Source organism: Mesoplodon bidens (genome assembly GCF_964165515.1).
Source record: "Mesoplodon bidens genome assembly, chromosome: 2".
In the NCBI taxonomy this organism is placed as follows: domain Eukaryota; kingdom Metazoa; phylum Chordata; class Mammalia; order Artiodactyla; family Ziphiidae; genus Mesoplodon; species Mesoplodon bidens.
The window spans coordinates 118,921,026-118,947,338 of NC_138177.1; the positions used below are offsets into that span (position 1 = coordinate 118,921,026).

Genomic DNA, 26,313 nt, shown 5'->3' on the forward strand with positions numbered 1-26,313 from the left:
TAAATTAATTGAACCCAAGGTAGGGGTCATTGGAACCTCCAAGCTATAGTTTAGTAGGTCAGAAGCACAGACCTGGCTTCTGAAGTGGGGATGGTGGGGGACAGTCTTGTGGGACTGAGCCCTTAACCAGTGGAATCTGATGCAGTTTCCGAACAGAGAGTACCAGAATTGAGTTGAATTGTAGGACACCAAGCTAGCATCAGAGAATTGCTTATTGCTGTGGGGATGCCCTCACCCACCCACCACATATATAGGTTGGAACTGTATCTTGAACTTTTAGCAGTTTTAAAGTATTAGAGTATTGAACCACAATTGGGGAAGCATATATAATACAGCCATTATTAAATACACATAATAAACAGAAAAGTCAAAACAACACAGAAGTTTCTTAAAAATTAAAACAGTGTGCTCACTGAAATGAAATTACCTGAAAACTAGAATTATTGCTAATATTGCTAAAGGGTGAGTAGCAAATATTTTAAGTAAACTATTTTTTAGTCTAATAATACACGGCAGGGAAGAAGATAATAATAACCACGAACATTTACATAGTACTTATTACATGCCTAGTGATGTTTTAAGATCTTTATTGATACTGCCTCATTCTTTCAACAACTCTATGAGGTAGGCAGCAGTTAGAAACTCCTTTTATAAAGGAGGAATTTTAACCCCAGATAGGTTAAGTAACCTGCCCAAGATGCCCCAGTAGAACCCAGATTCTAACACACACAGTCTGGGTCAAGAGCCCAGACTGTTTCAGTTGCCCGATAAATATTATTTCATGTATGCTTTTTTAAAAAAAGTTTTATTGGAGTATAGTTGACTTACAGTGTTGTGTTAGTTTCAGGTGTGCAGCAAAGTGAATCAGTTACACATATATATATTTCATGTACTCTTGATAGTGACCTTCAGAGGTAGATTTACCTGCTCATTCTAGAGATGGAGAAACTAGATGCAGGACTTGCTCAGGTCCTGCGTGTAGGGAGTGATACAGGTTGGATTTGACCCAGGTCACTCTGAGACCATGCAGTTGGGGTTCCTTACCTTAATACAACACTGTCTCCCGGAAAATAGCTAAGAGCTGAATTGTGCAGTACACATGTTAAGTGGTAAAGGAATTCAGAAACAGAGGAGACTGACAGAGGCTGGAATAGTCAGGGAAAAGAGGTGAAATAACCAGGGACAAAAGACAGGATCTGAAAGGAAGAACGGAAGAGAAAGGGCAACTTAAGCAAGAGGGGCGAAGGCTGGAGGATGAATTGGGACGGCCTCTGTGGGGAATGTTCAGGAGATTTCGTAATGGTTCGTGGGCTTTTATTGTCTGTCCTGTTCTTCTGGTAATTGTCTTCTGGATTTTATTTTGACACATATTAATTATGTGGCTTCCTGTCTCTTCCCCTGAATAGATTCTCTTCCTGTGAGTTGATATCAAGCTGTAGTTTCTAAAAAGCAGGGAACTTATCTTGTTCAGTTTTGATTCCTAGCCTATAAGGACTTAACATATATTTGCTGATATTGGTTGAATTGCTGGTTTGGACCTGTTCTAGACTTTTAGATAAGGCTTCTTACATTCATGGGGTCATGTCAGCCTCTTCCTTTCAACCATGTCCCTTCCACCAGCATTGAAACTCACTCAAGTCTCCCCTCTCTGAAACGAAAGCAATGGATGTAAAACAAAAGCAACAACTGTTTCCTCAGCTACACTCTTCCATCTAAGTACTGCTTTATTTTTCTCTTTTCCCCCACAGTCAAATGCCTTGAGTTTTTGACACCTGCTTATCCAGCTCTCTTCTCACCTCCCACTTATTCCACTGCCTACTCCTATCTGGTGTCTACTCCAAATGAACAATGGACAATAAAATTCTCTAACTACCCTCCAATTTATAACAGGAACGGGTTTTTTTCAGTCCTCATCTTACTTGACTTCCCTCAGAAGCAACTTTGGACAGTTGATGCCTCTCTTCCTGGAGCACTTTTAATTTAGGTATGGTATAGGTATGGTACCTGGTTCTCCTTTTCTCCCCCATCTTTGACTACTTTCTCTTCCCCTCCTTGCCTCATCTTCCTCTACCAGCCTTAAGATGTTGTTTTTAATTAAGACTCTGTTGCTCTTTATATAATCTAATTAGCACCAACAATACATACTTATTGAATTAATGAATGGACAAACAACCTAATGCCTTCCTTGGGCTGAGCCCTAAGAAAATCCATTTCTTTATCCTTCTGCTGACTGTTTCATTTAACTTTTTTCCTATGCTATTCCTGCATTTTCTACATCTTGCTAAACTCTCTACTTGGTCCCTTTCCCAATTTATCCCTGAGCCTCAGCTAATCCAAGATCTATCCCTTGGTCTGTTAATTCAATTCCTGGCTCTGACGAAGTTATTTAACTTTGGACAATTTTGATAGTATGAATTCCCAGTAGACTTCATGGAGAGAGAAAAAACACTGCCGCTGAATTTGACAGTTGTTTGACATACCGTGAAACCAAATAAATAATTTGAAGGAAAGCTAGTGAATCATCTGGGGAGAGGTTCTGTAGAGTTCAAGGAAGCTTAGTATGTACTTTTCCCTCATGGAAAATATTGCACTGGTTTCCTGTAGATATCGTATTGCTGTGCTTTGTTTATTTGAGCTGAATTCTCCCACTTCTTATTTATTTAAACTGGTTGACAATGTTATTTTTGATCTTTGAGCGTATGAGTTCTTAGTAATTTTCTTTTTTCTAGATTATCAACAGGATACATATTATAGTAGAAAAATTTGTAGAAAAAGAGAAGAAAAAAGATTAAAATTATTCTTAATTCCACCTTTCAGACATAACCAAACATGGGAATTTTCCATAGTAACATAATTATGTAAAAATACCCCTTATATGCTTCTGGAAAAAAAAATAGTTTAGATTTTTTTCTGTAACATAAACTAATAGAATCTTAAGAAGCTTTCTCATTTTATAATTCTTTTTTTTTTTTTTTTTTTTAGTCCAGGGGTCTTTCTCTATAAAATACTAGTTTTAATTTAAACAAATCATTATAAATGATCTGAGTTTACAAAAATAGACCTTTTCTTTCCTCTTTCTCTTTCTTTTTTTTTTTCCAGGTGGGCTGGAAATTTACTATTCAACTGGCAAATCACATTATTGGGGGTAAAATTATAATTATGTCTGAGGTAAGAAAAAAATAATTCTCTGAAGCATGACTCATTTTAAAATTGAAAGAACCAAGGATAGAAGGAATTCAAGATCTGAGCACTCTTTTTAAATAATTAGGCTAAGTTCTACTCATAGTCAAAAGAAGAGCTTAACCCTCTGCTTTTCTGTAATGTTTTCATATTTTAGCTTCATTTCTTGGACCAGACTATGAACTCTCTGGGGTCAGGAGCTGTGTTAAGTCTTTTCTGGATCCCCACAGCGGTTTTCAGAGTGCTCTGTAAATGCATAATAAATATGGGCTTTTTGACGCCTCAAATCATATGCATCAGAGTAAATAATGATCTCATTTGTGTGCTCTACAAGTGACTTACAAAGGACCCTCACATCTTTTCTAATCTGGACTTCATGTCAATTCTCTGAAGTAGATACACTAGGTTATTCATTACTATTACGGCTTTAAAAGGGAAAGTAAATATCTTGCAAACATGTTCATGATATAATTTTAGTTAAATAATGTTTAATGTATAGCACAATATGATTTCAGCCGCCATACTATCAAAATATAGAAAAACACTGCATGGAAAAGACCCGAAATGTTAACAGCGTTTTTTTCTGGGTTGCAGAATAATGGATGCTTTTTATTTTCTCCTTACACTTGTCTGCATTCTTTACCCCCAGCACCCACTCACATGTAGGCATACACACACACACACACACACACACACACATCCTCTCCACAAATATCACTTGTTTTCAAAAGGAAGAATAACATTTTTACATAAAAAGAATTAAAAACAGAAGTAAACAGACTCCATTTTTAATCCTCTGGATTGAAACTTGAAAGCTGCTCATCCTTCAGGCAGCTCTGCTTGCCAATGTTGCGAAGGAAAAGGATAGAAAATAACATAGCATGCATCTGCCAAGACAGATTTGTGGTTGACATTTCTTCTGAAAAATGTCTCCATTAAAATAAGTAGCTGTTGGTGTTGTCTCCTGATTTAGTCATTTTGAAAAGTAATGAGTGGTTTTCGGAAGTGGATTTCTGCTTTCCCATGGAATCCATCACTTTGAATGGATATACCTTAGACATTATGAGCACATGATGAATTTATCACTGGGTATAGTCATCTTCTTAAAATATACTTGCATGATGTTGGTCATACAGTGAAGTGCTCAACAAATGTAAGCTATTATTCATTATGAATATTTTGGACTTTTTTTTTTTTTTTTTTTTTTGCGGTACGCGGGCCTCTCACTCTTGTGGCCTCTCCTGTTGCGGAGCACAGGCTCCGGATGCGCAGGCTCAGCGGCCATGGCTCACGGGCCCAGCTGCTCCACGGCATGTGGGATCTTCCCAGACCGGGGCACGAACCCGTGTCCCCTGCATCGGCAGGCGGACTCTCAACCACCGCGCCACCAGGGAAGCCCCTGTTTTGGACATATTTTTATTAGACTTTTTCTAAGTGTTTTAGAGCTTGGACTATGGATTACATTAATAACTGCAGATGTCATTTATTTAACCACCCATGTGATATGAGTTCTTTATTCATATTATTTCTAACCTTAATTAATCTTGCAAGTCAGTTAACTCCAGCCCCATTTTACATATGAGGATACTCCAGTTCAGAGAAGTCAAGAAACTTGCCAGGATTCAAACCCTGGTCTTTGTGACTTCAAAGCCAGGCTTTGAGGTCTTCCCTGGTGGTCCAGTGGTTAAGAATCTGTGCTTCCACGGCAGGGGGCATGTGTTTGATCCCTGGTCAGGAACTAATATCCCACATGCTGTGCGGTGTGGCCAAAAAAAAACAAAAAGAAACAAAAAGCCAGCCTTTGGCCCATGATACTACACTATGTTTTGCTGAATGTCATATTTATCATTGAGTTCCTTGTAGTATTTTCCTAGCATGGGGTTCCTTTGAATATGTTAGAAATTGAGCAGGGTTTCTGAATGATCCAGGCATGAACAAATGTATGGAACCAGCAGCCCTACCCATCATTCTTGGTGTCTGAGACCATCCTCAGGGAGGGAGAAAGGGGAAAGAAATCAAGGAAGAGATTTGCTTCCAAGTGAAAGCAAGCTTGGAAGAAGAAAAGAGAGAAGAAAGAAATCAACATCAAGAGTCTATAAAATAGCTTCTGAAGGGCTTTTACAGCTGGTGAGAGGTTTGGCAACGCTTCTTCCAGCTGGGTTCAATTTTTTTAGTTCATCATTTCACAGGAGCTGCAACAGTTACCTTAAAACATGTCTCTGGATCACAGGAATTTTTATCTTGTCATAAATCTGATATAATAAAAGAATCAAGATAAGAAAGTAACACAGCACATGTGGTTGCTATAGCATTAATAATACTTCTGGCCAGTGCAGGGGGCAATACCATCCAAATAATAATAATAACAGCCATGCCTGATTAGTGCTTTCTCTCTGCTAGGCACTGTATTGAATGCTTTAATTACCTTTTCTCCCTTAATCTTCACAACCTACCTAGGAGGTACGTAATATGAGATTCAGTTTTCCAATGTCATAACTGAGGACCTGAGAGTTTCTGTAACTTGTGCAAGGCCAAGAGCTGGTTAAAGGCCTACAACCATGATTGGTTTGCCTCTGAGTTTTTAATCACTGGCCTTGTTTTTCTCTGTTGATAAATGGTGCTGTTTTCACTTGTCTGGCCATATTCATCTTTTTCTCTTTATGTCTCCAATCCAGTATGTGATTAGGGTGTTGGTTTAAATCTATGTTTCATTCAGTAAATATTTATTGAGCATCTACTACATGACAGACAGTGTTCTAGGAGTTTGGGATATTAGTGGTAAAGAAATCACTCAAAATACTTTCCCTCATGGAACTTTTGCTTCAAACATTGCATATTCTTTTTGAAATTTGCATTATTTGAAGAATTCTAATTTACCTTATGAGAGTGTGGAACAACAAAGACAAAAAAATCAAAATCTGATGTGCAATTTAAGAGTTAAATTTTGAATCAAGAGACCTAACACTTCAAAGGAAAACAAAGCATGTTTAGGGCAATGTAAAGACTAGAATTCTTTTCTTTTTTTTTTTTTTTTTTGGCTGCATGGCTTGTGGGATTTTAGTTCCCTGAACAGGGATTGAACCTGGGTCCCTGGCAGTGAGAACACAGATTCCTAAACACTGGACTGCCAGGGAATTCTTGTAGAATACTTAAAAGATGTAACCTAGGATTAACTGCAAAGATGAGAAAAAAGGTTTTCAAGGTGAAAGGTGTTTTTTGGCTTTGTTTTTGCTCCCTCCCCCCCATATATGGACTTATGGGCTCCAAGTTAGGTGCTAGAGATAAAATATTGAAGACAACAGTAAAGTGATACAAAAGAAAGTAGACGGTGAAATTATAAAGACAGTAGAATTATAGTTGAAGGATACTAGAATCATAAAGAAGTAGAATTATAAAATAGGGTAATAACTGTCATGATAGGAATCAAAAGGGGTGTTGGAGATCTCATAGGTGGAGGCATCTGTCCCAGACAGAGTGGATTCCCAGAGGAAGCCATCTCGAGTGTGACAGCCCAGAGAGGTCAACGCAGTGGCAAAGATGATCAGGACTGCAGAGAGAGGGAAAAGCTCAGGCAACAGCCCCCAGCTCAAGAGAATGCAGTCTGTGAGCAACTACAAGTAGGAGAAAATAATTTGAGCCAACTGAAGTTTCCTATGTTTCTTCTCTTCTCTTCCAGTTTTAAAGCAGAGGTATCATTTCACAGAACATGGAGTAGAGCAGTGCCATTATGGAATTGTCTACCCATACAATTTTAGGAAATTAATTAATTGATATTGTTAATAACAAATTTCAGTGTTTTAGAAATTCAGATGGAATTGATGAAATGAAAACGTAATCAGAAGCTGCAGTCATCCAACATTGCTAATAGAGCTAAGGGGATTGCACCCGTGGCTTTAAGATCTTCTGAGAGAGAGAGGGTTTAGTTGGAAATTACTACTGAATTCAGTTGTAAGGGATCATATAATCTTTTGGGACTTCTGTCAGAATGAATTTATCATGAACATATGAACTCTAAAGCTGTGGTAGAAAAACTAAAAATAAACATTATCAAGTATGTACCAAATGATGGCCATGTCTGTATTCACATTTTTAAGCAGAAGTTTCAGGATAGAAGAAAAATCACATTTCCCATTGCATAACAAACTCAATATCTTCAAACTAGATTTTCTGGTAAGAAACAAGATTCTTGGGACTTCCCTGGTGGTCCAGTTCATAAGACTCTGTGCTCCCAATGCAGGGGGCCCAGGTTTGATCCCTGGTCGGGGAACTAGATCCCGCATGCATGCTGCAATTAAGAGCCGTCATGCTGCAACTAAGAAGCAACTAAATTGGGAGATTGGGATTGACATACATACACTATTGATACGATGTATAAAATAATTAACTAATGAGAACCTACTGTATAGCACTGGGAACTCTACTCAATGCTCTGGGTGACCTAAATGGGAAGGAAATCCAGAAAAGAGGAGATATATGTAAACATATTGCTGATTCACTCTGCTGTACAGTAGAAACTAACAATATTGTGAAGCAACTATACTCCAATGACATTTTTTTAAATAAATAAATTAATTTTTTTTAAAAAAGAAGCAACTAAGAAGTCCCCATGCCGCAACTAAAAATCCAGCATGCTGCAACTAAGACCCAGCTCAGCTAAAATAAATAAATGGATAATAAAATAAGTAAATAAATATTTTAAAAAAGAAACAAGATTCTTAAAAAAAATCCACTGTTTCTTTTTTTCTTCCTTGATCCTAAATTTGACAACAATTGTAGAAATTGTTTGAAGCAATACTTAGTATTTTCTGAGAAATCTCTCAAGGTTGCTGACACCTTCAAGTAACCTGTGAATTGGCAACGGTTAGAGGCCAGACCATAGGGGAAAGCATGAATTTTTGAAAGCCTGAGTTTAAAACACTACTGAAAAGCTACTTATCCAATCCAAATGAATGAAGTCTAAACAAGGTCTTGTTACCACTAAACTTATTAGAACTAACTCATTCAATGCAACTCATAACTTAATGCATTAATTCAACAAATATTGATATTTTAAAGCACTCTGTGTATCTGGTACTGTTCTGGCTGCACAGTCCCTGCTAAGCTGGTTACTGAAGAGAACAGCTACAACTTATGTACACCCAGGTTTCTTTTCTACAGACATCCTTTTAAATTCAGGGTTGTTTTGCTACTTCATATAGAAGATCTGAAGGCCAGAAATCAATGTCTTCATTAATATTTGAGTACCCCCTATTAACTAGAAATCTCAAAACAATTGCTTAAAAAGAAATTGATGAGTGAGTAGATTTTTAAGTTTATTTGATACTGTGCACAATTAAATTCCTAAATTAAGGAGGGGGCAATCACCAAGAAATTAGAATGGTTAATACAAAATTTCTTTTATTTCCTCACTCCTTCCCTCACTGTTCAGCCTTTGATTCAGTCTTTTCTGTCCACCTCTTTCTGTTTCCAATCCTGAACTTGGTAATGACTAGGACCCCTCACTCAGTAATTTCAAATGTCTGATTACTTCCTTGAATGCGTGGAGTAAGCTCCATAGATTGTCCAGAGTGTTTGGACTTCATTCAGTCCCACAGGAGTTACCATGGAGAAGGCAGAGGCAATTTGCCCCACCTTGCAGCCCTTTGTGCATCCTTCTATCATCATAATGGTCAGATGCTTTGAGGCCACTCGTTTATCCCCTCTCTCCCCCTTTCCACCTGAGCTCCTTCAGAGCAGGGGCATGTCTGCATATCTGTCTATGCCTCACCTGCTAGGTCAGGGTAAACGAGGTGGAGGCACCACCCTTGGGACTGAGGCTTCCAGAGGCTGGCTAGGTGAGAGGAAGGATGAGAGGTGAGCCAGTCACAGCAGATGAGACAACAGCACGTGCTGAGTCTGAAGGGTGATGCAGGGCAGACCGAAGACGGAAGAGTAATGTCAGAGTGAGACACAAAGTGGGTGAGGCAAGAGTCAGGTTGTACCGTTTAGGATTTATCTGAGAAAGGATAGCAAAGCTCTTGTCTTTACCTGAAATCAGCTAAGTTAGCTATAACACCTGGCACATCCAAGGCACTAAATAATTTTAATACCTACCTAACAGGGTTGAGTGATTAAAAGTGGTAAAGATTAAAAGAGGTAAAGAGCTGGCATAGCATTTGATCTAGTATGTTAGTCCTTCTCCATTTCTAGAATTAGATTTCTCAGTCAATAACATCTTGTCATTCCCATTACTATGGCTTTATCAATATCTTTCCTGACTGTCTTGAGAGGGAGGCTAACTCTTTTCTTGGCTGCAAGTCTGGCTCAATCCCTTGTTATTAACTGAGTGGACTCTGAGACAGGACCTATTTCAAACCTCAGCACCCTCATTTACTGGCTCTGGCATTTATGGTATGTTCCTGAACATCTCTGAACCTGTTCCTTTCATTAAACTTTAAGGATGATTGTGAGACTTGGATATAAAGTGGCTAAAGGTCCTGGAATATTCAAAGTACTTACTGAAATGTAGCTATTACGAAGCACAGACACTTTCTACTCAAACTATTTTGGACAGAATTCGTAGCAAATGTATTTCCCAATATCTTTTTAAACCAAGAAAATGGAATTTTTTTTAAACCTTGTAGTGGTTATTGCAGGTTGGTTTATTTAACATTTGTCCTAACTCTTTTCCTTTGCTTTCCTCTACATCAGAGGCTGGGAAGCTAAACAATTCATTTCACAGCCTCCCTTGAAGGCAGGGGGAAACCTGTGACCTAGTTATGACTGATGAGACCTAAGTGTGAGTCAATGAGGGAGACAGAGGGGATTTATGGGAAAGCTCTTGCTTTCTTTGCAAAGGGTAATAGATATGGTTACCCAGCCTTTTGCCCTACCCTCTTTGTCCTATTTGGAATTCTGGATTTGATGACTACAGCAGCAGCAGCCATTTTGCTACAATGAAGAAACACGTCAAATAGGGTGGAACAGAAAGATAGAAGGAGCATGGTTCCTTGATGACACCATTAAGTCACTGTACTAGCCTTAGATCATCCATCTCTCTACTTATTTTTACACAAGTCAAATAAACCTGTTTGGTTAAGCCATAGTTATTCAGCTATTCTGTTGCTTGTAATCAAACATATCGTTAACAGGTACAAACCTTATATTTTTTATTATAACTGACTACTGTGCAGTGGTTTAATGGAACTATATCCTCATATCTGTAAAATGTATAGGGCTCTCTGCCATGAAAATAAATGGTTCCAAATATATCTATAAGTTTTTACTAAATTTATTAATTTATTTACTCAATGAGTTATTTTGAAACAACTATTTGTGGAAAGAATAATTGGAAATTCAATGGACTCTGCTGTCTCTTTGCTTGGATTTTAATGTCACTTTACAATGCTTTAGCTAATCACAATCCTTAGTACATTAGTTTTCTTTTCCCATCCTCTTTTCTTTCAACTTTGCCATGAATACTGTCCAAATAAGAAATGAAAATAATTAAATTGGTAAAATGTATGTTATATCTCATATACAGGTGATTTATGAGTGCTATTCTTCCTCAAGCACTTTTTTTGGTTACTCCCACGTTTGTGGTTGGTTCCAGATGGTTGTAGATTCTGCCCCATGGAGAAGTAAAACCCTGTGGCACCCACAGTCACTATCCCAGCTTAGGTCGTTACCAAATCCCTTCCAGATGCTTTCTCCATTCAATGTTTTACACACAGCTATGCGCTTATATTTCCAGTTGTCTCATTCCCTTGCTCAGAGCCTTTAAAGCTCACTCCTGCCCATAGACTAACCCTTCCTCCTTAGCTGAGCACTTCAGGGCCTTCCTCATTTTGACCTCAGCACATCTGTCCCCCTTCCTTTCTAATTCTCACTACTTCGTCATATACCCTCCCCACCTTGTGTCTGTTCATGTCTGCTTATAATGCCCTTCCTTTCCATTTCTGGGTTCTCTTTCCCAACCCACAAGTGCCAATGTTTCTAGGAAAGTCTTTCTTAATCTTTCCAGGAGTAAGTCACTTCCCTGCTCCTGACTCTTCCTGGCCCATTACACCTCTGTGTGTGACACTTACCCCCTCCTGTACTATATTCAAGTTATTTATGTTTACGTTATTGCCTGCACACAAACTCCATGAAGGCAGATCTACCTCCATATCATCTTTCTGTTCTCTACAGTGCCTGATGTGGTCCCTTTGTTTGACATGCAATAGGCCCTTGATAAAAATGGATGACTATAAAAGGACTGTCATAATGGGGAAGATGAATTATAAACCTTCAAGTAGATAAGGATAGGGTTTTGCCTGAAGCAGAACTGCAGCCATGGTTTTACATTTGATTTGTAGAACTGAACAAGATCAGAAATGATGGGTAGTGTAGATAAACAAAAATACAAGGCTCAATAACTGGCCATTCCCAGTAAAATTTTCTTCTTGTAATGTGTGCTCAGATTAATCAATTTTATGAATTATCTTAATTATTTTACATCTGTTATCTAGTAAAATTACTTTTTGAAAAACCTCTCAGTGTAATGCACCAACAGAATTAATTTTCTTATTTATTCTTTTCAAAGAAACATAAGCGATTACAGCTGAATAGAGGTGCTTATCAAATGATAAATGCTTGAAGAAAGCAGTAATGGGCTTTCTCTTCAAGATCCAGAGTGCATAAGTGTCACGTTTCAATGAAGGGACAACATAGCAATCACAGGTGCTGCCTCTGGGGTCAGCGCTCTGTGTCTGGGCCAAGGCTCTACTGCTCTTATGGGATACTGGGCCAGCTACACTTTGGTGTGCTTCAGCTTTCTCATTTACAAAATGGAGATGATAATAATATAAGACTCAGAGATCTGGTGAGGATTAAGGACCTACCACATGTGAAGCATTTTGAATAGTACCAAGCACATATTAAGCGCTTATAAATTGTTAGCTATTGTTTTTTGACACCATCTATTCATAATATATTCTTGTATTTTCCTCACTGGTAAGTCTTAAATGCCTGTTCTTTTTCTTTTCTTTTGTCTTCTTTTTTATTTTTGGTCACTTAATTTAGCTATAGTGTATCTATTTAAATACATTGATCAATTCCAATTAGTTTCGTCTGAAACAGAAAGAATTTAGTCCAAGAACTTTACAAAAAATATTATTTTCTTACTCATGTTTCTGATAAGTCTCAGTATAAAATATTAAAATAAATTAAGATCTAATTCTGGAAGTGTGGAATGTTCACTGACACTATTTTTTTTTTAATTTAACCAATCTATTTATTTTTGGCTGTGTTGGGTCTTTGTTGCTGTGCACGGGCTTTCTCTAGTTGTGGCGAGCAGGGCCTACTCTTCATTGTGGTGCGTGGGCTTATTGCGGTGGTCTCTCTCGTTGCAGAGCACGGGTTCTAGGTGCATGGGCTTCAGTAGATGTGGCACGTGGGCTCAGTAATTGTGGCTCGCAGGCTTAGTTGCTCCACGGCATGTGGGATCTTCCTGGACCAGGGCTCGAACCTGTGTCCCCTGCATTGGCAGGTGGATTCTTAACCACTGAGCCGCCAGGGAAGCCCTTGCTGACACTATTATCATAATTATTGTTCTGATCAGATAGCTTCTCTTGGAGAAGTGACCAGCTAAAAATGTGTGTGTGTGTGTTTGTGTGTGTACATTTTCCTGTCAAGAACTGAAGAGCTGAAACAAGAGTTTACAAGAAGCCGTTAGTGTGACATGACATTCAGCTACCAACTATCTACTAATCTGCTTTATTTTACTTAAAATAAATTATAAATAAAGACAAGCTATTGTAGAAGGCAGCCCCAGGCCTTAAACTAAAGTATTCTTAGGTAGACTTGTCAATAATAGTTCTTGGAATTGGGATTTTCTTAATGTGAATTTTCCACATGTGTTCACTTGAATATTACCTTGATTTTATCCATACTACTTATTTCATGGTAGGACCCATCATGTAAGGACCCTAGTTTATACTTTAGCTGATTAAAGAGTAGTGCATAGAGCTTTTTGGACTCTATTTCATGGGTATTTGTAATAATAAAATCAGCAGAAAAATATCATATCCTTTTGGGGATGGAACCATGTTCATTCTTTAAGTTTGTCCTCATTTTTCCTGTAAACATCTGTATGAAACATCACAATGAGTGTATTGCATTTCTTGGTGTGAGAGCTCTTCTCATCAGGCACCGACGATAGGTTTGCCATGTGGTTGGCATCAATTTCCCACTTTGAAAGGAGCCGCATTCTCTGAGTCATTTAGTTTGCTCTCTGACAGTAGAGTATGGATAGGTCTGATACTGAGTGAGCTTTGGGTATGGAAAAGTTGTGAGTCAGGGTGCTTGCTTGTTACTAAGACAGAACAACAGAATTAGCTGTAAATACAGTATCTGCTTGTTCTCCCTTTTGTTTTGATGCTGTTTAGGAACCAGCATAATTTGCCTCAGAATGTGGATGTTACTTTGCTACAAGTAGGTTGCCACTTTATGAGCAAATAGTGATCTCTCAGTGCTTTTATTTTCCTTTCTATATATAAAAGGTCCGAGAATGAAACTGGTATCATAATTGTATTTTAGTTTTTAGAGCCCACAATAATGACAGTTATGAAAGTAATCAGATTCACTTTTCAATTTAGTTCTGGATATTTTAAAGCCAGGATACAAAGGTCTGTGTCACTAGGTAAATTAAATGGGTCCCACTGACTAATACACAGAGATGGTACCCTCCTAAAGTAGGCCATGGTACTTTTTCTAGGGCAGCACTGTCTTGCCAGCTTTGCACACAGTAGGATTTGATAAATGCTTGTTGCCCAGACAGTGTGATTCCTTATAAGCTGCTTTTAAGTCAAGCCAAAAATGGATATTTCTCATGTTTCTTTGGGGTGCTTCACATTGAGGCTCTATCAGTATTAGGTTTGATGCCAGAAAGTACTGTCAACTAGATTTAAAATACTTTGAATTAAAAAATTTATTTATTTCTCTATTTATTTTTACAGTAGGTCCTTGTTGGTTATCTATTTTATTTTTTAAATATATTTTTTCCTTTGTCTTTTAAAAAATACTTATTTATTTATTTAGGCTGCACCAGGTCTTAGTTGCAGCACGTGGGACCTTTGGTTGTGGCATGCATGTGGGATCTAGTTCCCTGACCAGGGATCGAACCTGAGCCCCCTGCATTAGGAGCACAGAGCCTTATGCTCTGGACCACCAGGGAAGTTGCATGGTTATCTATTTAAAATATAGCAGTGTGTGCATGTCAATCCCAAACTTTCAATCTATCCCTCCCTCCAACTCCCCCCGGTAACCATAAGTTCAGTCTCTAAGTCTGTGAGTCTGTTCTGTTTTGGAAATAATTTCATCTGTATGAAAAAGTACTTTGAATTTAAAACAATTCAGAGGACCATATATCCAGGTGCACGTATATACCATCATCACCCAAGAAAATATCTTACAGAATACCCCCATAGACTTTCCCATTTATTAACCTTTGAAAACTTCTCCCTGACTATTTTCTATCTTAGTTACTAAATCCACCAAATAGGAATTAGTGGGGGCTTTTGGTTACATAACAATGAATGCTTAAACAGCATATAATCAGTGATGGTATATAAAGGAAATATAGCTTCATTATTTACATATTACAGATTTATCAACCTCAAGCATTGGGATGCAATAACAGAATTTTCCTCCTAGTAATTTTAGGAGTATGGGTTTGTCTGAGTAAACTGTTATCGGGTATTTTCATTGCCTTTCTTCTGTTTATGTGGGCTGCTGAATTTACAGAGGGCTTGTGCTGTTTAGATTTCTTTCCTACCACCCCATGCAGTGATGCTAGTGGAGATGGCGATAATTAACCAATGGCTGTGCACTAGGAGTTTAGGGATAAGTGTACTTGTATTTAAAATCCTAGTGTTGATGCCTATGAAAACTGAAGTTAATTAAGAAATAATTATTCAGCAGTTCTGTCTAAATTAACTTTTACTATTCCTGTTTATTTTCCCTCTGGCTAGGAGTGCCTGGTGGGATGGGAATTACATAGTTTCAGTGGTAAATTTGAAATACATCATGGGCGCATTCTCAAATTTGAAGGAAGTCATAGGGGCAAATTAAGTAAATGTAGTGCTAATGGGGTTATCTGGGGGGCTCAGGGACAATGCCTGGTGAATCACTAATAGTGTGGTTTTGACAAGGATGTGTTCTCTATGCCAGGGGTTCCCCAGTACTGATGCCAGTTTATGAAGAAGTGTTCCCTAATCCATAACAAAATGACAAAAATAAGGCAAATGTTAGGAATTTTTCTTATAGTCAAACAGATTTGTTTAGAGACTTTATTTGGAGCTATGCTATTCCTAATTTTTTTGTGCTAAAAATATCCCTTTCAAACAATGGCAATAATAGATTTTTTTCCCTTTCTAATGCCCTCATTTAGTAAAATTTTTTTAAAAGTCAACTTGGGAAATGCAAATTAAAACAAGCTACTACTACAGACCTACTAGAATGGCCAAAATCTGGAACACTGACAACACCAAATGTGTTACTGGTGAGAATGCAAAATGACACAGCCACTTTGGAAGACAGTTCGGCAGTTTCTTTCAAAACTACGCACACTCTTACCCGCAAACATGCTCCTTGGTATTTATTGAAATGAACTGAAAACTTATGTCCACACAAAAATCTGTACACGGATATTTACAGCAGCTTTATTCATAATTGCAAAAACTTGGAAGCCACCAAGATGCCCTTCAGTAGGTGAATAGATAAACTGTGGTATATCCAGACAATGGAATGTTATTTAGTGCTCCAAAAAATGAGCTATCAAGCCATTGGGGGAAATTAAAATGAAAGAAGCCAATCTGAAAAGGCTATATAGATTCCAACTATATGACATTTTGGAAAAGGTAAAACTATGAAGACAGTAAAAAGATCAGTGGTTGCCAGGAGCCAGGCTGGGGGATGTGGATGGGTGAGGGATGAACAAGCAGAGCACAGAGGTATTTAAGGGCAGTGAAAATACTCTATATGATATTGTAATGATGGATACATGTCACTGTACATTTGTCCAAAAGCATAGCATGTACCACACCAAGTGTGAACCCTAAGGTAAACTATGAGCTTTGAGAGATTATGATGTGTCAATATAGGTTCATTGACTGTAACAAATATAACACTCTGGTGGAGGATGTTGATAATGGGAGAGGCCATTCATGTGTAGGGGCAGGAAGAATACAAGAAATCTCTGTATCCTCCATTCAGTTTTGCTGTGGGCCTAAAACTGCTCTAAAAAAATAAAGTCTTAAAAAAAAACCCAACTTCATCTTAGCCCATTAAAATTTTTTTCCTGATCTATTAATTACTGAAATTAGGGAATCACTGGCCTATGTGGCCTTGTTATATGCTAAGATGGTTTATAATTAGTCCCTCACCTGCTTCCCTAGGAAAATTGGTGTTGGTGAACAAGAAATAATCCTGTTTTAACATCTTTCACATTTCCTGGCTGAAGAGATCCAGTCAGTTAATCAGAGTATTAGTTAGTAGGCCTCTTCATACATCCTATGACTCTAGCTTACTTCTCATTTTTAAGTTATGCTTCCCTTGTTTCCTCCTATAAAAAGTCCAGAAGAAAAATGACCATCAGCTTACTTCACAGTCTAAAACTAAATGTGGACCTTCACTGATTGTCATCCACATTAAGTAGTGTTTGTTCAATGCACATGAGTGTGCAACCATTTCCCTGGTAAGTTGAATGTTGTTCCAGCTGAGTGGAATATCCAATGGCACATGCATTCTGGAAAATAATAACATAAACACTACATCTTACCCTATTATTTTTCAAGCATTTAAATGACGCTTTTCTTAAAAATATAAACAAAACAGCATATATTTTTTAAAGAGTTCATCAAGCTTGTAAAGACTTGACCTGTTTCAACTAATAATATTTCTTTTTTTTTTCTTGGCCATGCTGCACGGCTTGTGGAATTTTAAGTTCCCTGACCAGGGATCGAACAAGGGCCCTCCACAGTGAGAGCACAAGAGTCTTAACCACTGGACCACAAGGGAATTAGCACTATTTCTTTAAAAAGGGTTCCACCTTGTGAAGATGACTAAAACAAAGACTAAATAAAATAAAATAAAGATAAAAAATTATCTCTAAGCAGACACATTATTGGGGTTTTTATACAGTTTCACGAAGTCCAAGAGCTCCAAAATGTCATGAGACATAGCTCACTCAGGAAGACCAAATACATAACTTTCCTAGTCCCAGGAATACTAAAACAAACTTCAAAGAAAAACTGATAAACTTTGGGAAGTCACAGCATCCTAATCTTTAATTAGGAGCAAAAAGCTGTAAAAGACATGATGAGCTATTACATGCAACCTATGGTAAGTTAAAAAACAACATACAAGCTTGTCTGAAAAGATTCTATGAAGTCCCTAACATACTAGCCTTGTGATTTCCTATCATTTAATTCATACTTGCATGGATGACTGTATACAGACAAGTATTAGAAAAGAATAAAAGTGAAGTAGTCCATGTGATGGGAACCATGTCAATAAGATACAGTGTTCAGGCAACAGCCTGTTTCCCTGGCTATTTTGATTAGGTTTTCTCTTCAAACTGGATTTGTTCTTCAGTCAAATCTGCCAACCAATACAGTTAATGTTGAAGTGAAAAAGAAAAAAGAATGGGTTGACATCTGTTACAATTCAGCTACCATATTGACACATACCCATTATACAGCTTGATTACACGGGTGATAAAGAAGTCAAAGAAAACACTGGGACAATTTTCTAACTGATTAACAGACACTTTTAAAGAAAAAAAGAGAATTTGGGGAAAAGTTTTTAAAATCTAAATTCTTCATTTTGCACTTATCTATGGGAGAAAAGGCAACAGAGTACCCTCCAAGAGCACGGATTTGTGAGTGGTAATTGTAGGTTCCAAAAATGGTCATTAGAGGTGGAAGGAAGAAAAAGGAGGAAATACGAAAATTACAAAATAATTTCAATCACTTATATTTCACTTACAACATTCCTGGCACCGTTCTAAGCACTTGATATCCACTTACTCCACACAATTACACTGAGGTAGGACCTATAATTACACCCACTGCATGGGTCGGGCATCTGAGTCACAGACAAGATAAGTAACCTTCAGGAGGTCACATGGGTGGTAGGTGATGCAGCAGGAATCTGGACCAGGCAATGTGGCTACATGGTGCATCCGAACCACGACCTCTGCACTGCCATCGTCTGCCAGGCTACATGCATCCTCTCATTTCACCCATACAACATTATGCGGTCGGTAACATCATCTCCAAGTTATAGATAGAGACTGAGTCCTAGAGCACCATGAATTTATTAAACAGCAGTAGAGCTGAGATTCCAGGTGAAGGGTTTCAGACTCTAAATCCCTAGGGAAGAGGAGCACCAAGATAAAGTTTCTCACCTGGACTGAGAGGTATGTGGTCTCTGTGGTCTTTAAGAACCTCACACCAAAATCAATGATGAATCCTACTCGCGGGCGGAGAGAGTCTGTTCTACTCACTACGGGGCATTCCTGTAGTGCACGACATATATGTGAGGCTCCCCTGTACATTCTCCTTTACAACAGTCATCACACTTAATAACTCATTGTTTAATATCTGTTTCCCCATAGACTGCAAGCTCTGTTCATTTACTGGCAACATACTGCATACCAGAGCGGCACTGTTCTAGGAGTTTGAAGTGTGTCAGGAAATAAAATAAAGATCCTTACCTTTTGCTTATTTAGCATTGCACCCCTAGCACCTAGCAGAGGGTCTGGCACCCACTGGTTCTCAACACATATTTACTGAATGAATAAATGAATCAATTAGGAGGGGCAGGTAGAAGAAAAAGAAAAAAAAATTACAGAGAAAAGGAAATATTGGGGTTTAATCTATTAACTCCAAGAGTTTTATTAAAATCTTAATATGTTTTTGATTAATCAGGTTAACCGTTTTAATAATTTAACGCATCTTGAAAAGCAGAAATGCTACCAAGTATATTTTAATTCCCAGAGCGACCTATGATCCAGGTTCTGAAGAAGGTCACGTGTTTCAGAATACTGCACTCACTCTTTTGTCAGACTAAAATTTCCGGTGACATTTCCCAGAGCTTAGCCTGTGTTTGTGTTCACCGAATTTCAAAAGGTGACATTTGAAAGTCACCTTTCAAGTCACCTTTGCAAGTCTTCTCCCAGTAATTAGAGGCATTTATCTTAAAGCTCATCGGGGTTTAGCAGGGAGGTTACAGGCTGTCATACGCATTGTTATTGACTCCCTGAATTAGAGGCAATGGCATTTCACCTCCATGCAAAATATTAGTAGATTAACAGTCCCTACTCTGCATTCATTTGGGAAATATCTTCTTCTTGTGATGATGAACGTGACAAGCAGGGAGTAATCAGAGACACTCTGGTAATACCTTTAAGCCTTGCAAACATCAGTTAAAACTCTGGTTCTGCAGCTTGCAGTTGGGCTTTGGTCTGTAGGGTAAATTTCTTTTTTTTTTTTTTTTGTTACGTGGGCCTCTCACTGTTGTGGCCTCTCCCCTTGCGGAGCACAGGCTCCGGACGCACAGGCTCAGCGGCCATGGCTCACGGGCCTAGCCGCTCCGCGGCATGTGGGATCTTCCCGGACCGGGGCACGAACCCGTGTCCCCTGCATCGGCAGGCGGACTCTCAACCACTGCGCCACCAGGGAAGCCCTGTAGGGTAAATTTCTATTTTTATGACACGACATAGAAGTCAGCATTGCTAATTTCCAGGAGAAACAAGCAACAACCCCAACAAAAAAGAGCCAGAGAAACATCCACCCTGATTTTCTTGAATCTTTCATATCACTCAATGTCTCTTTTAGACCATAAATGGACTCTGGCATTGTGAACAGCTTTCAGGTCAGATTTATAATTCTCTGACATGACAACTTTGACTCAAAGGGCAAATTCTAATAAATATTTCTTTATAGTGCTAAAAAGACTGCAAAGAGATTATTATTCAAATGTCATTGACTGTCTCTTTCAATCTAAGGGCATTTTAGCCTAGTGAAGAGATTTTTAACACAGTAATTGTTAGGTCATAGGAGCTCTGTGGATGGGCTTCATAGATTTACCTAAAATTTATGGAAAGCATCTTATGTGCATTTTATTGGGATGGGCATGTATCACTTTCATCAGATTCTCCACAGCTTGTAGCCCCACTAGACAAGAATCTCTGGTCTCGTGAGAAGAGCTAAGGGCTGAAGGGAGGGTTGTGCCGAGGTCTGCTACCACCACAAAGCACCCCGAGCTGCTTTGGTTTTAGTGTCTTCTTCTGCAAAATGCCTCAGCTGGCCAATGATCCTCTGTCTCCTCTATTCCATAATTGAATCTCTGATGTGTGGGGATCATAAATTTAGCTGAGTTTTCACCTCCAGCTTCCTGTATTCTAATAACTGTACTAACCAGTGATTCAGCTTCATATCCTTCTTTGGCACATTCAGTATCATTAACCACAAAACAAACTGTTTATGAACAAAGTTAATATTTGCATTGTATTGATGGAGCAGAAAGATTGATGCCTTCCATTTTGAGACAATATCACTTCTTTATGACAAGTCAAATCCTTAATAACTTTTTGGGCCATCAGAATCTCATTTCTTTATGTGGTAACCTATGATAAAGTCTAACTTACAATTTAAGTCTAATATAACACTGTATCAATTCTGTTTATAAGCCTATCAATTTTATTAGGTTTTCAAAGACAGAAGAGTTGAGAAACTGGGCCAATATTGCTTAAAATGATCAAAAAATTATTTAAAAATACTTTAAAATTCGGGGGCCACAGAATTCTAGCCAAGGTTAAAATTTATCATTTTTTGTAAAATCAATTAAACTAAAGTGAAAGTGTTTTTACCATCATGGCTTAATAAAAGCAAATCAGGTCAAAATTACCAATTATTTTTCATTGGATGTCCACCCAAGAAAAGTCACTTTTTTAAGGTAAAAGTATTTCTAAATGAGAAGAACATAGGATAATTAGAAATCTGAAAGATCGTTCTTGTACTAGACATGTAAAGTATATCTAACTTACTGTCATGATGAGCCCCTTTTCCTGGAAGTATTTAACCAATGGAGCAGCGTTCTGCTTGAAGTTCATTAGTCTCCTTTGGGTAGCTTTCAAATTGTCATCAGGCCGCCCCTGTTGCTCTGCACGCTTCAGTAATCTTTCTTTGAGCCTCTGATTGGTACAGGCCAGGAACACCACCAAGTCGGGAGTACAGATCTGTGGAGAGCATCAAACAAGTAGACAGGCATTCAACATACCAACCAATGTGAGTGTGGGCAGTGGCATTTCTCTCTTCTGGGTCTGTGGAGGCTGCTATATTTTTGACCCTCTATGTTTTTGCCAGCATATTTCTAGGGCTATGGCTCCACACAAGGCCAGGAGGAGCTATTGCTATTACAGTCCATGTAAATGGTATACTTCAACTCACAGAGTCATGTACAGTGGTCCTCCAAATTTCTGGAAAATACTTTTTGTCTATGTTCAAACAAGTTTTCAAGTTTCAAGTTAAGATTAATACAGGCCAAACTCTGCCAAAGGTAGATGTGACCTGTTTAGAGGGGAAATGACTATTGAGCTACAGATATTCTCTACAGTAAACAAGTACTGCTGCTATTATTACTACGTGCTGCCTTTTTAAAAGTATGTACTGTATGCCAGGCCCAGTGCTAAGTTATTTCCTTATGCTGTTGCTAAACTTTACAACAATCTGCAAGGTAAATATTATCTCCATTTTAAAGATGAGCAAACTGAGGCTCCGAGAAATTAAGTACTTGTCTGAGGTCACATGGTCAGTAAGGTCAAAGGTGATATTTGAACCCAGGCCTGTCTGGTCTTTGGTCTGTGTTCCCTCCACTATTACAAAGAATCAAATAGCTCAAAGGCCTTCATAAATTTCTGAAAATACCAAGGAATAAAATAAAAAGAACCTATGAACTAAACAGTTTTTATTTAACTCAATTAGAACTAGTAATGTATGTAAAAGATAACATGATCATTTAAAGTGAATGTACTTTCTTGTTGAAAATGAGACAAGAAAAAGAGGCAGTTTTGCATAGCGCTTTAAAGAAATGATCTCCAAAAATTTTTTATTGTATCCTCACATTAGTATATTATTTGAACATATACCTCAATAAATATATACTTATTAAATCATAAATTATGCATGAATGTATGATAGCCATGTACTACCATACTAATATATTGTATGTATTACATATGTACATACATACATATGTATGTAATATATTGTATAATAGTATGTATGTTGTAAAATACACACAAAAATGCAATTTTAAAAGGATGACACATGATAATAGTAATTTTAACATTTTCTTCCCACACTACAGTGGTTTGCATTGTGCACTCTTGAGACCACTGGTTAGAAAATGGACCCTGGAGTCTGGGAAACATGGATTACAGTTCTTGCCCTAGGATTTATCAGCTGAGCTATGGGCATATGGCTTAACTTTACTAAGCCTCCATATCTTCATCTGTCAAAAGAGATACATGAACCTCCTCCCTGAGTTATTATAAAGATTAAATAAGATCAACACAAACTTGATCAATGGTAGGTGCTCAACGAGTTTTAGCCATGTTTACTATCTCTTGGTTTTCATGATTCTATATTGTCCTGGTTCTCATTTAACTTTTTGTTCTGTATTCTTTTTTCTCTTTGCTCAAATTTTTTTCCTTAAAAATGTAACACTCACAAATAATGATGTTTATGAGCCTTAGATAATGTTTTGTTTTGGTTTTCCCTCTCCAGGTTCTTGTTCTCTCAGCTCCCTTCCACTGTTCTGGTTTCAACCACCTATCTTTTGTTGATGGATTCCAAATGTACATTTTCAGCACTGACTTTCAACAGCACTTATGTCCTATATTATCAAATGCTTATATGACGGCTCTACCTGAAAGTCTTTTTTTTTTTTTTTTTTTTTTTTTTTTTTTTTTTGCTGTACGCGGGCCTCTCACTGCTGTGGCCTCTCCCGTTGCGGAGCACAGGCTCCGGACACACAGGCTCCGCGGCCATGGCTCGCGGGCCCAGCCGCTCCGCGGCATGTGGGATCTTCCAGGATAGGGGCACGAACCCGTGTCCCCTGCATCGGCAGGCGGACTCTCAACCACTGCGCCACCAGGGAAGCCCAAGTCTTTTTTTTTAAAGTTTTTTTTATGTGGATCATTTTAAAAGTCTTTATTGAATTTGTTACAACATTGCTTCTGTTTTTATGTTGTGGTTTTTTGGCCGTGAGGCATGTGGGATCTTAGCTCCCCAACCAGGGATTGAACCCACAACCCCTGCACTGGAAGGCGAAGCCTTAACCACTGGACTGCCAGGGAAGCCCTGAAAGTCTTAATATTACCTGTGACTCAGCAAGGCCAAATCAGTTCCAGCACCTTTTTACCTGAATGAAATTCCCATCTTGCTTATATATGTATTTGTTTATTTATTTATTTTTATGGTAGCAACACTACTTTCCTGAGTCTCTCAACTAGAAGCCTTTTTTTTTTTTTTTTTTTTTTTGCAGTACGCAGGCCTCTCACTGTTTTGGCCTCTCCCGTGGCGGAGAACAGGCTCCGGACCTGCAGGCCCAGTGGTCATGGCTCACAGGCCCAGCCTTTCCGCGGCATGTGGGATCTTCCCAGACTGGGGCACGAACCTGCATCCCCTGCATCGGCAGGCGGACTCCCAACCACTGCACCACCAGGGAAGCCCTAGAAGTCTTTTTTTAAACTTTTAAATAAATTTATTTATTTATTTTTGGCTGCATTGGGTCTTTGTTGCTGTGCACAGGCTTTCTCTAGTTGCGGTGAGTAGGTATGGGAGCTACTCATCGCTGTGATGTGTGGGCTTCTCATTGTGGTTGCGGAGCATGGGCTCTAGGCACACGGGCTTCAGTAGTTGTGGCTTGTGGGCTCTAGAGAGCAGGCTTAGTATTTGTGGTGCTCGGGCTTAGTTGCTCTGTGGTATGTGGGATCTTCCCGGACCAGGGCTCGAACCCGTGTCCCCTGCATTGGCAGGTGGATTCTTAACCACTACGCCACCAAGGAAGCCCTGAATGAAAGATTCTTTAAATTCTATAGTGTTTTACAATTTTCAAAAGTTTCACAAATGTGATTTCATATAATCCCATAATAACTCCTTTTAAAATTCTTATATTGCCCCTCCCCCCTTCCCCCTGGTAACCACCAGTTTGTTCTCTATAACTGTGAGTCTGCTTCTTTTTTGTTTTATTCCCTAGTTTGTTTTATTTTTAAGATTCCACATATAAGTGATATCATATAGAATTTGCCTTTCTCTGTCTGACTTATTTCACTTAGCATAATTCCCTCCAAGTCTATCCATGTTGCTGCAAGTGGCATATACACCACATCTTCATCCATTCATCCGCTGATGGACATTTAGGTTACTTCCGTACCTTGGCAATTATAAATAACGCTGCTATGAACACTGTATCTTTTTGAATTCTCAGCTAGAAATCTTAATATCATTTATAACCCTTATCAAAACTTCAGTCTCTCGGAGCTATCACCATGGACTGTGGAGTTTTGTCTTGAAACACTGTTCAGATTCCCCTTCTCCCAGTTCCCACTGCCACTGTGTAAGCACAGGCACATACTTGCATAAGTGATTAAGAGCATGAATTTCAGAATCAGATCATCCTTATTTTATATCTAGAATCTTCTATTAGTCATTTGTCCTTGGGTAAAAGTTTCAATATCTCTGAACTTCAGTTTTCTCAACTATTTTTCCCTTCCCATCTCAGTAGTTTAATATGTCCCATAAAACACTTTTAAGTAGATTTGAGAACCCTTAACAATTTATAAAATCACTTTGTAATTTTTGTGTGATATATGGTAAAGAGATTATCTGAAGTTAAAACTTTTATACTATCAAATAATATAATGCAAAATTCAAATTAAATAAAATCTTTGGTAATATTCAGTCTTACCCAACATAACAAATGACATCCTTTTAAATTTAGTTTGAATAGCATATAAGGGAGAAGACAATTTTTGACAAATAAATTAAAATGACAGGGCTTCCCTGGTGGTGCAGTGGTTAAGAATCTGCTGGCCGATGCAGGAGACACGGGTTTGAGCCCTGGTCCGGGAAGATCCCACATGCCGTGGAGCAACTAAGCCCGTGCGCCACAACTACCGAGTCCACACACCACAACTACTGAAGGTGGCGCACCTAGAGCCCATGCTCCTCAACAAGAGAAGCCACCACAATAGAAGCCCTCGTATCACGAGAAAGAGTAGCCGCTGCTTGCCGCAACTAGAGAAAACCCGTGCGCTGCAGCAAAGACCCAACACAGCCAAAAATAAATAAATAAAAATAAATTTATTTTTTAAAAATTAAAATGACATTATATTGTTCTTGGTTTGGTCATATTGTATATTAAAATACGGAAAAAACTTCAACTACTAGCTCAGTGTTGAATGCAGGTAAAACCTGCATTTAGAAATTCTTGCATTTTGCATTTAAACAAATTAAATGCTTTAATACATTTTGTGTTTTGTTTCAGACTGCAGTGTATATGCTTCTCCCTAGTTAACACAATGAGGTTATGGGGAGACTTAAATATGTAATCATCACTATATTTTGTCTTTTAGAACTGGTTTTGAAATTAGCTTGAAATTTATAAAAGACTTTTTTACACTTTGAATAAAACTGCATTTTGTTTATTTTAATTAATAGACTTAAAAAAAAGCAGTTATAAGTTTACAGGAAACGAGTAGAATATCTAAGATATTTGTTGTTGCTGTTGTTTCTTTAATTTCTCCCAATACTTTTTATTGCAGAGCTCTGTAGTTTTCTATGTAATGTTCTTGCCCATTTAAAAATTATTCCTACGTATTTGATATTTATTTTTATTTTTTAATATATTTTTTATATCTAAGATTTTTGATCAAGGAATGCAAATTCAGGTTTGATATAGATAACTTTGAGGTGAATCTGCAAAGCTATTTAATTTTATAATTGTAATTAACTTGCTGTCTTTTCTTGGTATAAACTAAACAGCATATTACCAGTGATACAAAAAATTAAAACGTGGAACAGACGAGACCTCCATGGCAGCTGG

General features: G+C 38.1%; 1 protein-coding gene across 6 annotated transcripts in view; it reads right to left on the minus strand.

Annotated features, from left to right (window-relative positions):
* The window catches only part of AK5 (adenylate kinase 5), a gene marked incomplete at its 5' end in the record, with an annotated part of 255,112 nt that overhangs the window by 179,659 nt on the left and 49,140 nt on the right, over positions 1-26,313 (minus strand). For all 6 annotated transcript variants that reach the window (XM_081225214.1, XM_081225212.1, XM_081225213.1 and 3 more), the window contains one exon: positions 21,251-21,442. In XM_081225214.1, coding sequence (XP_081081340.1) covers positions 21,251-21,442 — 192 coding nt within the window. The remainder of the gene's footprint in view (positions 1-21,250; positions 21,443-26,313) is intronic.